The 16,100-nt window shown below is 46.0% G+C and overlaps 1 protein-coding gene across 2 annotated transcripts in view; it reads left to right on the top strand.

Moving 5' to 3' along the window:
• Positions 1-16,100, top strand: part of EGFLAM (EGF like, fibronectin type III and laminin G domains) — a 179,526-nt gene that overhangs the window by 143,438 nt on the left and 19,988 nt on the right. For both annotated transcript variants that reach the window (XM_045439805.1, XM_045439803.1), the window contains exons 16-18: positions 3,168-3,279; positions 7,814-7,930; positions 10,428-10,608. In XM_045439805.1, coding sequence (XP_045295761.1) covers positions 3,168-3,279; positions 7,814-7,930; positions 10,428-10,608 — 410 coding nt within the window. The remainder of the gene's footprint in view (positions 1-3,167; positions 3,280-7,813; positions 7,931-10,427; positions 10,609-16,100) is intronic.

Genomic DNA, 16,100 nt, shown 5'->3' with positions numbered 1-16,100 from the left:
CCTGATAGCTTGCACTATTCCTGTCGTCCCTCCGTGGTTCTCTTTTCCGAAACGTGTCCTGGTGGTATGACATACTTCATTATGGATCATTCTCTCCTACTGGCAAGTTTTCCTTTTGTCAAGTAACTCCCCGGCAGGTAGCAACTCTCTGCTTCAACCCATGGATAGGCTGCCTTCATTTTGCACAAGGCCATCACAAAAACCTGATGAATTGTAGTTGATCAATCCGTGCTCCTAGCATCATTTTGTGGGATGACTAGGAAACAGGTATGAACAGAAGTTGAATGGACAGACATGCCCTTGGTGACCTGACTTTGATTTTTTTACCACCATCTCGCATTGTTTCTTTGATGGTGACTAGATGGTTAGCACATCTCTGACCATTCTCCAGATAAAGGAGTCTGACAGCGAATCTGCAAATCACAGAGGCTCATCCCTGACCGGTATGTTCGAGAAGGCGGTGCGATGAGTGGTTTCAATAGCATGGCAGTGAACAGGTGCTTCTGAAGTACTTGCTGGTATCTGCAGAAGTGGCTCTGGGTCCTCAAACCTTTCCTCCTGTTATCTAGCTTGTACTATTAATTTACTTAGAAGATCAATTGTTCCCGTACAGCGCGTCACGATTTTTACAACACCCTCAGAGCCTGATGATGGTGGGTACAGATGTTTCTCTTATTTGTTTATGTCTCCCTCTTCGCACTGTGTTCCTTCCACGGTAGTTTTTACCCTCCAGCCAGAGGCCTGCTAATCTAATGCAGACATGCTCCTTGTTCCTATATTCGACGAATTCTCTTTTGAAACTCACTATGATGTTTCCTTCAATGGTGCCCCGCAGCAGGAAATCCAAAGGTGGTGGTTGTTTTAAAGGAAATTGCAGGCTACATTCAATTGTAATTTATGCTGCTAGACTGTCATTTTTAGGAAGACTGCGGGAGAGATGTTACAGCCATACATCGCCCTTAACTGCTGATCATTTCTCACGGCCGATGGGAAATGCTTGCTGCATTAGGTTTCAACAATTCTTAAAAAGGACAGTTCATTTTTGTCCTGCACGTCACTGACACCTCCCACCTTGGGTCATGGACAAACATTTTTGTGCCTCTGGTTATACAAAAACATCCTATGTCTCAAGACAACTTTGGTGGGTGTTTAATTGATTCAATTTACATAAGATTATGCAAAACAGTCTAAACAATTCACGTAGAACTGTTTGTCAAGTTCAGAAGGGAAGACACCTTGAATATCACCTTGTACTTTCAAATGGCTTCCTCCTGGATAAGGAATGAGCAGAAAGAGTGAGGGGGAGGGTCATCAGCCCTCCTCTTGGGCAGATCGCCCCCCCCCCCAAAGCTCCCCTCCATGGTGGCAGCTCCAGCTCTGGGGTCACAGACACACAGGACCTCAGTGTCCAGCATTTCTCTCTTTCATCATTCTGTGCCTATTTGAGACAAGAAGTGTTATTTAATTTTTTTTTAATGTAAGATATCGTTTCCCTGCCTGTCAGAAAAGTGCCTGGAAAAAGAATTCAGAGTATGAGGTATAACGAAAAGAAGGCAAGTGCCCAGAATGTCCAAGGGAAAGACCACCCCTGTCCCATCCCCTCCCCAGGGTAACCTGACAACAGGGATTACTGTGGGCGTTTCAGGTGCCCCGTTGCAAGATGTTTATTCTGAAGATCATTTCTAAGACTTCCTGCTTGATTAAGAAAATTCAGTAAAATCCTGAACCACAGGAAGTTGTGGAATTGGCCAAATCATTTTAACTTTAGGAAAAGGATAAGGTGGTCAAATTCATTATGAACTTGATTCAAAAATCGAGGCAATTGAAATGAGCTCGTGACGGCTGTGATCGATGTAACTGTGCCGAGGAAGGCAGGGTATTGACAGGGAATGACCTCTGCAGGACAAGAACATGACTAAGGCGGTGGTACTTATTATGGAGATGGGGCTGCTTAAAGAGTGCCTCTGGTTTCTTTATTGCATATTGATTTAGCCAAGGTGATTAAATTCTAATTGCTAAGGACAAATCACAAAAGCATTTGCCAGAGCAAAAAAATCAAGTGAGGGGGTGGAGACCTTCCAATAATTGTGCCCATTGGTATTCCTGACAGTTTTCTAAGGATGATCCAGGACCAAAATATAATTGGGAGGTTCAGTGAAGGCCAGGAACTAGACATCATTAGAAATACAAATGCAATAATTATCCTCTTCTTGCATACCTCACTGTCCAAAGTAGTGTGCAAAACTCTTATCGAAATCGTTTAAACTTCAAGCACTTTCGGGGCGCCTGGGTGGCGCAGTCGGTTAAGCGTCTGACTTCAGCCAGGTCACGATCTTGCCGTCCGTGAGTTCGAGCCCCGCGTCGGGCTCTGGGCTGGTGGCTCAGAGCCTGGAGCCTGTTTCCGATTCTGTGTCTCCCTCTCTCTCTGCCCCTCCCCTGTTCATGCTCTGTCTCTCTCTGTCCCAAAAATAAATAAACGTTGAAAAAAAAAATTAAAAAACAAAACAAAACAAAACAAAAAAAAAAACTTCAAGCACTTTCACGTTGAATTAATTGAATTTTTAGTTTTAATCCTTTTCACAATATCAGACAACATGGACTCTTCCCCCCCGCCAGCATTTTATTATGAGAAATTCTAAACATGTGGAAAAGTTGAAAGAATTATACAGTAAACATCTTTATTCCTCCCACCTGTCATCTATAATTAACATTTTGCTATATTTGCTTTATCACATGTCTAGCTATCCTTATATCCATCCATCCATCCATCCTAATTTTTTATGCATTTCAAAGGATGCCGTAGCTATCAGCACACGAAAGAATCTGTGGTTTACACTACAGTCCAGGTAATTTTCTCAATTTCAAAGCTTGTGTGCAACTATGATCACATTTCACTGTCACCTCTCCTCCAGGACACCAGGCTCATCTTACCCACATTTCAGGCTTTTTGGAAGTAATAAAATAAAGTGATAATTGCAATGCTCCTACCATAAAGGGGTCCAATAAACGGACCGAGCGCCGCTGTGTTTACTAAGCAGGAGTGATTGTTTTCTTGTGATGGAATGAATGAGGTAGCTAAGGTTGCATCGGTTCATCAGGGCAGCTTGATGAACACTGTCCATACCACCACTGATGCTATCCCACGCTCAGCTTCCTTCCTTCAACAGGAGTGAAGACCCCCTCGCCCTGGGCCACTGGCATGAGCTGCATGTATCTCGCACAGCAAAGAATGGTATCTTACAAGTGGATAAGCAGAAGGTAGTGGAGGCAATGGCAGAGGTAAGAAGGACATGTGTCCATGCAAACTGGGTTACTGTTTTCTTCCTGTCCTGGAGAGAAAAGCAGCAGAGTGATGGCTAAGTACATGGACTCCAGGGCCAGATTGCCTGGCTTAAAACCCAAGCTCCCCACTGGGCAAGTTACTTAACCTGTCTATTCCTCAGCTGCGAATGGGGTCATAATAGCAGCAGTCTCACAGGGCCGTTGCAAGGATTAAGTGAACTAATACAAGTGCATCGTTTATGAAATCACTTGCCACCCCCACCCCTACCGCCAATCCCTGTCTTTGTTGAGTCAGTGTGTAATGTAGTAGGTCAGGACATACATTGGAGGTCGGGCCAGTGTTGTGGGGGCCACACATCTGGCAAGAACACAGCTCTGATGCCAGGCTCCTGGATTCCAGATCTAGCTCCATTACTTACCAGTAGTGTGAACTCAGATGGGTCACTTGACCTGCAAGTTTGTGTTTTCTCATCTATAAAGTGGGGATAATGGCAACCATAATAGCGCCTACTTTGTAGAGTTGTGCCAATTAAAATAACTATATATGTAAAATACAACAGTACACGGTCAACACTATGTAGCTTTACTTATTCCTATTGGTTAATAGAGTAGTCTCATGACCTCAAGAGCACAGAATTTCTACTCAAATTTATAACTTTCACCCATGATTTTATTTCCAAGGTCGTATCCAAAGAAAATAACATTAAAAAATTTTTCTTTAATGTTTATTTATTTTTGAGAGAGACAGAGACAGAGCATGAGCGGGATAGGGGCAGAGAGAGAGGGAGACGCAGAACTTGAAGCAGGCTTCAGGCTCTGAGCTGTCAGCACAGAGCCTGGTGTGGGGCTTGAACCCACGAACTGCAAGATCATGACCTGGGCCAAAGTTGGATGCTTAACCGACTGAGCCACCCAGGTGCCCCAAGAAAATAACATTTTTAAGAAAAGATAAGAGAGATTTGTTTTAAATTATAACCTACTAGGATTCTTTACACACAAAAAGTTTAGTCCCCTAAAGGGGACTTAGGGTTTCCACTATTTTAATTCCCAATGTCATTGTTCTGTGCATCACCAGATTTAAAGAGGGCATTTGTGAATGTGGGTATTCTGATAAGAAAGTGGATTGGTAGAAAAAAGAAAAGGAATAAAAAAAGACTTTTGGTGAGGAAAGAGGTATTTGGTTGAAGAAGAGAGCAGAAGGAAGAACACGTATGTCCCAAGGCCAGTATCAGAGATGGTAGTGGTGGGAGGTCCTGTCAGAACCAAGGACTTTCTCAGGATAAGAAGAATCCCCAACTGGGTTCTGCTTCAAGAGGTGAGCACTCTTCAAACCTAGAAAATGTTCTATATATGTATTTGTGGAAAGAAGGAAGGAAAGAGACAGGGAAGGAAGGAAAATAGAAAGGCAGGAAGGAAGGCAGAAAGGGAGAAAGGAAGGAAAGGTGGATGAAGGGGAATGGATTTTAAAGGGAGAACAGGAGTAATTTCTGGTATAATCCAGAAAATTCTAACAACTGACTTCAGTCCAAGATAGAATTAGTAGCTCACAACTATAGACTTGACTAGACTTGACTATATGTTGACTTAATATAAATTCGAAAAAGCATTGTATCTCTGTAGGCCTTAGTTACAAACATTTGTAAAACAGGAACAAAAGTTCAGAATGGAATATTTATAGATGGTAGGGTTAAGGCCTTTGATTATGAAGAAGAAACTCTTTAGGACACAGTATTTACTGTTGGGGTCCTACAGTGAAGAGACAACACAAAGGTAAAAACCACACCTCAGAATTTCTATTGCTACAATATCAGAGAGTAAGAATTCAACCAATATGGTAGAACCAGTGCCTCCCTATTGGCTTTTTGAATGGACCAAGCTGGCTGGAGTGCTGCCCACCTGGAAAGCAGTGTGCACATGTGGGTACAGGTGTAGCCAATCTGTGTGCATGTGAGGGTGTTTTGTTTTGTTTTGGGGTTTTTTGAGGCAGCTCTGAGACAGGAGTGGGAAGGCTCCATGCTTGATCTCAGTGAGTTGAGCCTTCATCACATCTTCCCCCAGCAGGGGATTCTGCTCCCCAGCTGTCCATACCACGTTCAAAGGCATAGGTGACTCTTTCGGTTAGAGAGCAATGGGATTAGGAGTAGTGGTCTTAGAGCTTAGAGATGGGTGGGATGAAAGAACTCTTCTGGGGATTAACCCAGGGCCTAGGCCCCTCAGTGTCCACGCGAAAGCCAAACTCTGGGTTGCTCAGCTGAGAAATACTAACAGCCAAGGGTTGAGTCTATGCCAGACTTAAGGATGGGATGTGCCTCTGAGGGTTCCAGAAAACCCTAACCAGCAGCTTTGCTCAGGTTTTCCAACCACTTCCAGCTAAACAGAAGTGGCAGATCTAGACGCGAAGCCTCCTTTCGGTGGGGTCTGTTTGCTTTTCTCCTGCGGTTCCCTGTGGGTGTGGCAGCTGCAGCCCTGTCTCTTGTCAACAGGAGGGGGGGCGGGGTGGGGGCCGGGGCATGGGGGGGGGGAAGGGGTGCAGGGGAGGGTTTTGATGAGAAACCAAAAGGAACCAGCTCTCACCCCATGAGGCCAGGTCCTGTTCACTGGATACAACTGTAACTCAAAGGTTTTTCAAAACAACCTGTTTCTCTGACATCCCTTTGACCCTGCAACCTTTCTCCTTTCCACTTACTATCTTATTTTAACTTTAGAAGAGCTAAGACAGTGATTGGGGCCTGGCGGGGGGGGGGGGGGGGGGGGGGGGGGGGGGGGGGGGCGGGGGGCGGTGTGGTGACAGCTCCCTCCAGGGTCAGCATTCCATCCAGCCACTACAATTCCTGAAAGGCCTTCTGCTTCTTTAATGAACACTGCCTTCCCCTCCCCCTCCCCAAACCCTGCCTAGTTAAATAAGAACACTGCCCCAAGGTTACTGATGGAAGGCAATTCTGTCTATGTTCCAATCAAGACCTCCATGCTGTTCCCTGGTGGGACCTGGGCACTGTGAGACTCTCCTGGATCCTGTACCTTCCTCTCTGTTCTGTCTCTCCTTCTCTATATTGACCTGACCCCAAGTCCATTCTCCTCCCTCTGGCCTGTAATCTGCCTAAAACACAGATATAACTATTTTCTTTCTGCTTAAAGCTTGATGCTTTTTGGGTAGAGGGCAAGTTTCTAAGCATGCAGTATCTGGCCCCTCCTTGCCTCTGCCCTTAAACCTACTATATTCCTCTCAAGCCCTGACTTTGACCGATTTCTATAATTCTGACTCTTCCTTTACTACCTCCCAGACTATCTGTGTCTAGGGTAGGATATGTGCGCTCCCTCCTCAAGTGCATCCAGAGTCCCCTGAACAGCCCTTGCTGAGCTAATCCCACCTGCCCATTTATGCGTCTGGATTCTGCCTCTGAGGGCAGAAACCAGTTTGTCTAGCATTTAGTGCCTGGGACACAGTAGATGCCCAGTAATATTTGTTAAATTAATGACTAAATGCTGCTACTATTTATATTTCCTTTTACCATAAATCAAAGGAAGTAATGATTTATGTTAGAGTCTCAAATTTCCATTTATCTCTATTTGTTGTCTTAGGACATTTTCACATTTTGCTTCCAGCTCATGTGTGAAAGAGTTTAGACATTAAATATTATACACAGCTTGTTGTCTAGCCCACCCGTTAGAGTTTAAGCTGTTGAAATGACCGGTAACAGGGCAAGGCTTTGGGGGTTGACCTGGGTAGTTTTCTGAGAATTTGGAAAAGAGAAGAATTTCTCTACCCTTTGTAGTTGATAGCAAGGAATGCCTCCCACCCACCATGCCTTCCTTTTCTCTTGGCCTGAAGAGGTTTTATCTTTACCACTGCCTAATATAACAATAGCTGGTCAGACTGGAATGCTGATTAATCATCCAACTCTGGGCAAAGTGCTAAATCGGTGGGCTCTCTGCCTCCAAGAGAGGCTAGGCTACGCTCAAGCGGGTCACAAACAGCTCCAGAAGATCAGCAGCTACAATAAGGGCTTATTTCTTACTTGCACCACATGTCCATCAACGTTCAGTTGCAGCTCTAATCTGACACCCCGGCTGAAGGAACAGAGAGAGAGGGAGAGGGCACTGTGAGTCACCTTCTGGCTCTGAAACCTTCTGCCCGGAAGTGATTCATTTCCCTTCTGTTCATGCTTTATTGGCTGAAGCAGGTTACCTGGCCCCACTCAAGAGCAACAGGTTGAAGGTCATCTCCCTGCAGGGAGAAGGGGCGCTTCTGGAGACGCGCTGAATACTGGTGGACAGTGATGCGGCCCACCACATTCACCGTGACGTGTCTATGTGGTAGATATGATGGCTGCCATTTTATAGATGATGAAACTGAGTCCCAGAGAGGTTAATACATTTCCAAACATCCAAACAGGCAGTAAGGTCGCAATGCAAAACAACGTGAAAGTCCAGCCGGCCTGTTGCGGTGGGTCCTCAAGGTGTCTCTACCGTTTGGCAGACCTTACTACCTTTTCTGAAGCTATACCGTGTTTTGGTTTTCATCTGTTGGCAGGGAGGCTTCACACAGATTAAGTGCAACACGGACATTTTTATTGGTGGAGTCCCTAATTACGATGATGTGAAGAAGAACTCGGGCGTCCTCAAGCCCTTTAGTGGGAGCATCCAGAAGGTACAGGCTTCGCTTTTGCATGTTTATTGTGTGACCTTGACTACAGACAATGGAACTAAGAACCGTGATCAGTGGAATCTGCAGGATCCAAAAAAGAAGCTTGGAGGAAGTTTTCACGTTTTAAGGTTTTCTTTTTTAATGCTAGCAGCATAGCTTTCCAACCCCATTTTCTTATAACGTCTGCTCCTGGGCCCCCGTCCAGCAGACATTCCACGAAAGCAACTCAATGAAGATGAGTCTTTACAATACATCCACCGAAGGATCCAGGCATTGCTGGGGGAGGCAGCGGGCATCAGGTGGCTGCAGACAGGCTTCTACCAAAGGGAAGGAAGCCAGTGGAGTCTCAGAGCAACTCTTGGCTCTGTGCTTCTCTCTGAGGTGCCTTTGAAGTTCCTGCTCAAGTCAAGAGCCAACTCTCATCCCACCTCCACCCCCATTCCTACCCCTGCAATTAAGCAGTTGCAGCTCATCAATCATGTAACCACGCTCTTAAGAGCAGAGATTAAGGAGTCCTTCCATAGAAGGTTGGGTGGGGGGGGGGGGTGGAATCATGCAGCCAGTGAAAGGTACAGGACATTGACCCCACACATATTTGTCTGTTATCCCTTTTCTTGGGGCTGCCCATGACCTCTCCAGTTTCAATAATATGTTTTGTCTGTAACAGAGGTGCAGGCTGACTCACCAAACCAGATTTCCAGGACCATCAAACATTAGGGGAAAAAAGCATTTGAAGAAAAGCATATTCGATTGCTGGATGTTAGCTTCGTCCTGTTTTCCTTTAGCAACCTGTGGTGGAATGTGGGCCATTGATCCTTTCTAGACTTGGGTGAAACATGAGAGAGGCTAAAATGAAGGCAGGACAGTGAAAGAAAGCCCTACTGTGATTTGCACATCTGGGCACTAGGAAGGGCCCCGTGGGGCTCTGTTCCCCTCCCCTTGTATCCCAGTGTAGAGCACAGAAAAGGGGTCCAGTCAATATTTGCTGACTCTGAGGTGTTTCCCTTTGTTGCTGAACTATGATGTCAGCGACACCTCATCTCAGCCCATTGTCCCCCGTCAGTGGGTTTGGCCATGTTTCATCATGCATTTGAAATTCTCACTGAGAAATCAAGCTGAGATGCTAAGAGGCCTCACCCGCCTCCCTCCGGCCCTTGTCAGGCTTTGCCCCCGCCCCCTTCACGTGGCACACACAACCCTTTCCTCCCCACGTCCCGGAAAGGCTACCCGCCCCTCCCAGTGGCTGAGTCACTGGCTGTGCCACGTCCTGAAGGGGATGGTAGCCTCTTGGCCTGTCTCAAGGACGTATGACTGAGTTTCACAGTCTTTCCCTTGAAGTACGAAAAGGGGAAGATTGTAGAAGGATTCTGGCTACTCTCTTGCAGCTTGTAAGATTCAAGACTGGGAAAAAGTGTTCTCCTAACTCTCCTGACACCCTCCAAGGACTAGGCAGGCCTATGGAACCATGGATTAGTGGCAGGAAGGACCATGGCTAACCTCTTAGGACCCCCTGCAGGGTGGGGGTCTTTCTGAGAGGTGTTCTGTCTCCTGGTTCTGCAAAGCCTGCCTGACACCAAAACATCCAACAGCTCAAGGTAAACACACTCTCCAAGTGGAGGGCTGAAAACGTTGGGTCCCCCAGATGTTATTTGGGGCTGGGAAACCCAGTGACCTCTCCCTATAATTCATCATTTTCACTAGACCCCCATTGCAGGGAAAAGGGAGTGAAGGCAATGGAGCCCTCTTGTCCCAGTGAATTTGCACAGCAATGACAAGAATGTGATCTGAGTGTCACTTTTTTTTTTTTTTTTTTTAATAGTGGGGAAGGGGATGTGGGGAAGGGAATTCAAGAGTGTCAGGGACAGAGGATAGCAGGAAGGGATGGGACAATCTGGGAGACCCCACTGATGGAGCTGTAGATGACACGAGACCATCAGCCAGAAGAACACAGCAGTACAGGGAGAAGCTTCCCCCAGCCCCATTGCCACTAGAAGGAGTCAGTCCCCCTTTGATTTCTGCATGCATGATACTTGGTTCTGTATTCTTCCCTACTTGGCTTTATAGCAGCACCTCTCAACCTTGGCTGCATTTTAGAATCACCTGGGAAGCTTTTAAAAGTTACTGTTGACTGGATCCTGCCCTCAGAGCTTCTGATTCCATTGATCTGGGTGAGACCTGGGGCATTAGTGTATTTCTTAAAGTCCCCCAGGTGATTCTAACAGGCAGCCAGGTTGAGAACCTTAATTTTGTATTTATTGAGACTTCTTTACGACCTCCCGGAATCTTCCAGGACCAGAGGACGCTTTACTCTCTGCAGATTCTCCCAAGGGCCACAGAGCATCACTTCAGTGCCTGCATCACTTACTGGGCGGTAAAAACAGGAACCAGACACTTTCTCTTTTATGAAAGCTCCCCCATCACATGTAGCTGAGGTTAACAGGCTGAGGGGAGCTTTAGCAGACTGCAAAGATGTTTTCTGTGTTTACATTTTCTCCCGAAGATCATCCTGAACGACCGAACCATCCACGTGAAGCACGACTTCACGCGGGGCGTGAACGTGGAGAACGCAGCCCACCCCTGCGTGGGGGCCCCCTGCACGCACGGGGGCAGCTGCCGGCCCAGGAAGGACAGCTATGAGTGTGACTGCCCCCTGGGCTTCGAGGGGCTCCACTGCCAGAAAGGTACACGGGGCGGGGCTCAGGCGTTGCACCGGGGAACAGCGGGGATGGCTTTTCCAGAAGGATCTGGCAACCCCGGGACAGCCAGCTGCGCAGGTGGTTTTTATCATTGATTTCAGTAACGTATTCAATAGCCTATGAGATGGTTAATTGTTACATTAAACAAGAATTGAAATGCTGAAATGCCTCTGTAACAGTAGGTAAATGGCTTCTTTCCTGAGAATCCCCTCAGGGTCTAGCCACCAAAAGGTTACATCATAGTGTAGGGGGGTTCCCAGGACCCCTGCACCTGAGCCATGCCTGTCCTCATAGGTGGAGACTTTATAGGCTGGTAACTATTTTGACCCCTTCCTGCGAACGCTATAAAGTGTTCTAGGGGCACCTGGGTGGCTCAGTCGGTTGAGCTTCCGGCTTCGGCTCAGGTCATTATCTCACGGTTTGTGAGTTCGAGCCCGGTGTCGGGCTCCATGCTGACAGCTCAGAGCCTGGAGCCTGCATCCGATTCTGTGTCTCCTTCTCTCTCTGCTCCTCCCCCTCTCGTGCTCTGTCTCTCTCTCAAAAATAAATAAACATTAAAAAAAGTTAAAAAAAAAAAAGTGTTCTGTATGTGGCTGAGAAATTGTGCCAAATACAGAAATGTATAAATTCTAAATAGGTTGCTTCAAACTACAAGTACAAATAACCTTCTGTAAAGTGCTGTTTTTCATGCTGTTTCCTCTGTGCCTTAGTTTCTCATCTGTAAAACGGGAATAACCAGGCAATAGTGTCTAACACAGTAGTGTCCTCATTTAGTCCACATGAGACGATGCATATTGCTGAGACAATGCCTGGTAAGTACTCAACCAGGACTAGCCATGTTGTTACTGGGGAGAAAAATAAAATGCACTACAGGTGCGGTGAGCTACTCAGCTCCCTACCTTCCATTGTCTGAAAGCTAGAGCAAGTCACAGGTGGTGAATCCCTGCTGGACTGAGATTTTCACATCTGCCCTAGGGAGGCAGAGGCCACGGATCTGGTATCTAGAAGAGGCCTGCCAGCATATGGTCATTATGTTGGGCCATATGGATTTCTTGTTTCCAACATCAGTATGGCCTCACCTGTCCGGGAACTAATAAAAAAAGGTACACAGGCCAAAGGAAATAAGGCAGGGGGCAGCCTAAGTGAAGGGATGTGCTCTCTCTCTTTCCTGTTTATTTCCAGGTTCCCGATCTTTATCAGAATTATGGCTTAGGGAAAGACTGTTAAGTTACAGGTAGATATTGCGGTATATGGAATGCTAGGAGAAGTTGTTTTGCAACAGTCTTGGGAAATATGAATGCTAATTTGCTGGCGGGAAGCCTGAGTAGTATTATATTTAAATGAATTCTGAAAACTGCCTGGCAAATTATATGAAGTATATTTATTAACATAGCTCACCCTAGCGGTGAACCTCCAAAGAAGAGTAATTGATCCATTTCTGAAAGATCCTGCTTATAATTCTAACAAGCAAATCGTTGTTTAGCTAATAGTGGGTACTTGCAGAGATTTAGTTCGAGAGTAGCCCATTCATTCAGAAAATTGAGTTTGGATTTTACACATTAGTGTTTGAATTTCCTGGGTCTCCAATTTTACCACAGGCAATTCAGGTTTGCTCCTGCCTTAAATGCTAACATTAATGGTCAATATATAAAGTCCAGGCTTAAATGAACATGCAGCTTTGAGAATGAAAGGAAGAAGGACGGGATAATTTGTGATCTTGTTAACCCTCCTTTCCCGCTGTAGAATATCAGCCATGACAGGTGCAAAGCGCTCACATTTATAGCTTCATAACTGTAGGTTCTGGTTCAGTGAGAAACACATCTCACCGGAATGAGGAGTCAGATCTCCATGCAGGGCCTGGGCCTCCTGGCAAGATCCAAGGGAATGGACAGCAGCCGGGGGAACCTGAGGGGATGTTTAGGCCTCTTTTTCTGCAACGTGCTAGGCTAGAGTCAAGAGTAAAACCCAGGCAGAGCTCCCCTTGTGTTATTTCAGTATTTTTTTTTTTATGCTTTGAAATAAAGATAATGCTCCTGGCAGAATGGCAGCTGTTGCCAACCATAGGAAGATTTATACATGGGGAGCATGGCCTGTATCATGTCTTCTCCCATCATGTGGCTTGAGAGGATTAATGCGCCTGGGCACAGGTTAGGGCTGTTAAGGACAATTTTTTTCCAGGCCCCAGCAGGCACCCAGTGGTATGCAGTTGCCATACAGACTCATTGGGGTGAGCATCTAGTCCTGAGTAAGGATGGGAAAGAGAGGGGAGAGAGATAGGCAGCTACGCTCCTCCGTAGAGATGCATAAGAACATTCTAAAAGTTGGGTGGATTCTTAGTCGGGGAGACCAAGAATACTTAGAAGCCATCCTTGGTTGTCAGGATGAATCCTGACAAGTAGACAGGAGACAGTCTTGTCAAATCCAGCAAGGTGATCCCTAGCTTCCTAAGTTAAAAATTTAAAAATTTTCCCCCTCCCTGACAATGTTTCAAAAGCAAAAACCTACTCATAGTATCCCCTCCAGAAGTTAAACCGGTCCTTTTACATTGAGCAACATATTGCAGACGTCACCAGCATCTGACCTCATTCAATCCATACCACCTCCTTCAGGAATTTCATTTTGGGGATCCTCGTGAGTCTAGTTTTCTCCAACCGGGTCAGGGAGTTTGTGGCAGGCAGGCGGTTTCCACCAGGGCCCTCGCTGGGAGATGGACACTCATCCTCACCACTTGGTGGCACAGGAGGACTGGAGCCAGAAACTCACACGAATCCTGGAGTGGTGCTAGACACTCAGACCATCGCTATGGTTTGGGGACCTCCCCCTTTGTTCTTGCAAGGCTGAGCCCAGACAGAAGTAGGGATCGGGCTCCCGCTGAGCTCCTCGCTGCTCCCAGGGCACAGCAGGCTCCCCGCAGCGCCAGGAGCTACAGAAACCTGAGCCTCTCCAGCCCAATGTGGGGAACCCACCAGGACAGGAGAAACCAGAAGTTCTTCCCCCCCCCCAAATAATTTTTATTTTATTTTATTAAAAATTTTAAATATATATATTTTTGTCAAGTTAGCTAACATACAGAGTATACAGTGTGCTCTTGATTTTGGAGGTAGATTCCCATGATTCTTCGCTCATATACAACAGCCAGTGCTCGTCCGAACGAGTGCCCTCCTCAATGCCCATCACCCATTTTCCCCTCTCTCTACCCCCGCCCCCAACCCTCAGTTTTTTCTCTGTATTTAAGAGTCTCTTATGGTTTGGCTCCCTCTCCATTTGTAAGGTTTTTTTTTTTTTCTTCCCTTCCCCCATGGTCTTATGTTAAGTTTCTCAAATTCCACATATGGGTGAGAACACATGATATCTGTCTTTCTCTGACTTATTTCACTTAGCATAATACCCTCCAGTTCTATCCACGTTGCTGCAAATGGCAAGATTTCATTCTTTTTCATTGCCGGGTAGTATTCCATTGTATATATGTACCAGAAGTTCTAAACCCCAGCCTGCTTCTAACTTCAGGTGCCTACAAAAACCATAAGGCCTGACTTTGGTGATTCTCTCACCTTCCATTTGGGGGCTCTCACTCTTAGATGCCTCCTGCCACCTCAAACTTAGGCACCCCATATAGCACCCCAATACTGAGACCCCCTTCTCATTTCACCAGAGGGGCATCACCAAGTCCTCCCTCCTCATATAATGTATGCCCCATCCTAAGGGATTTCTGTTCTCTCTACTCTCATCCAGATTTACCCATCTTGTGTCCAGTCCCTCAGAGTTCCTGTATCTAAGTAAGTGACCAGCAAGTTAAAGCAGAGTTTCACAAGGCTCGTGTAAAAAATTAGGTTCTAACAAATATTAATGACTGCTTTGAGCACACACACACACACACACACACACACACACAGACAGGCAGACACACAATCACATACACAAAATGGCAATGGGGTTCCGTGGTCAAATAAGCTTGGGTAATCCTGAGCAACCACAATTAAACAGCTCTCTCTTCTGTGGGACTTCTCGGGGCCTTGGCGATGATCCGAGTGTCTACGACAAGGGTACAGGATGCAGCTTCTTCCTCCTGGGCTTCTCCCAGCCAAGGGCACACAGGCCACCTGGGAAAGAACTCAGCCCTGGTCCTCCCTTCCCTTCCCTGCATTGCCGAGAAGCTTGGGCTCAGATCGTGCAGGACCCTGCAGGCCACTAGATGGGGGTGTTCCTCTGTAGCAGGTGGGCTGTACCCCACTCACCACTGACAGCCAAACCGGTTTGGTCACATATTTGTCAGGGAAGCGCAGTCCTAAAAGATCGGGTCTTGCCTCATCATTACAGATACACCACAAATGCAACATTTTGAACATTTTATATTGTATTTAGCAAATGGACAGCGTATTGCTGGGTCTGATTTAGATGATTTTGTTATTTATTTATTTGGTCCCAGTGTATGAAAAAACAGCTTCAGTAAATATAGACCATAATATGTGAAAACTCAGTATATAGAACCACAGATTAAAAAATATATTAATTATGCATAATACAGGGAAGTTTTTCCCCTTGGGATGCTGTATCATTAAACAATGGAAACATGGGGGTGGTCGGCCTAGATGTTGCTCTTGAGATCCTTGACAGCTGGTCATAAAGAAAAAGGTATTCTGTTGTTGTTCACTCTGTGCCTACAGAGTAGGCGTCATGTAACCAAGAATTCTGTGCCAAGTAGAACTTTCCAGCAAGGGATGGAGCTGCCCTGTGGATGAGGGAGTTGCCACCATCGGGAGGGATGGTGTTGGGAAAGTCAGATCACACCCCCCCAGCTCCTTCCTCTGCTGTGGTCCTGTGAGAGAGCCAGCACTCCCATCAAACTATTTAGAGTCTTTTGGGAATTTCAGGTCCCTCAAGTGGAAAATTCGCTTTGCCTGGCTTGGATGCTGCTATTCATTGGGGTATTTTTTTGTGTGTCAGCAGATGGCACAAGCTTCTGGGTATAAATGGAAAGACGTGACAAAAATACTTGTCGACTAGTGTAGTTGCCGCAGAAAAAAAAGACAATGTAGAAAAAAATTAGATTAGGATAAAATATCGTCGTGTTTACAATATTTAAATAAACCACAAGGGCCAGAAAGGGCCAAGATGGTCATTTCTGGCTCTAATGTTTTAGTACGGAATTAATATTTCTCCATATGTACTGCCTACAGTGAGTACATTTTCTCCATTTTGTACTCAGTCATGTCATTTCTGGAGCATCCCCCTGACGTTTGTTAATCACAAAATAAGCAGGGTTCTTGGATCTTCCAAAGGGGAGGTGAAGGTGGGAATTGGGGTGGTATTTTTCCACTACAGAGAGAAAAGAGGCAGCTCTTTTCGTCTTTTCCTCTTTCACATGTAGTCTAGAGGCAAGAAAAGTAATAATCATGGACAAGGTAAGTGACTCTTTAGCAAAGAACTACTTCTGTAGGTTTAGAATAAATGGGGATTGTTGGTTGAAGGTCAGGGGT

The sequence above is a fragment of the Leopardus geoffroyi genome, chromosome A1 (genome assembly GCF_018350155.1).
Source record: "Leopardus geoffroyi isolate Oge1 chromosome A1, O.geoffroyi_Oge1_pat1.0, whole genome shotgun sequence".
Taxonomy (NCBI): Eukaryota; Metazoa; Chordata; class Mammalia; order Carnivora; family Felidae; genus Leopardus; species Leopardus geoffroyi.
The sequence above is the reverse complement of the archived record's forward strand: the minus strand, read 5'-3'. Positions and strand labels throughout refer to the sequence as shown.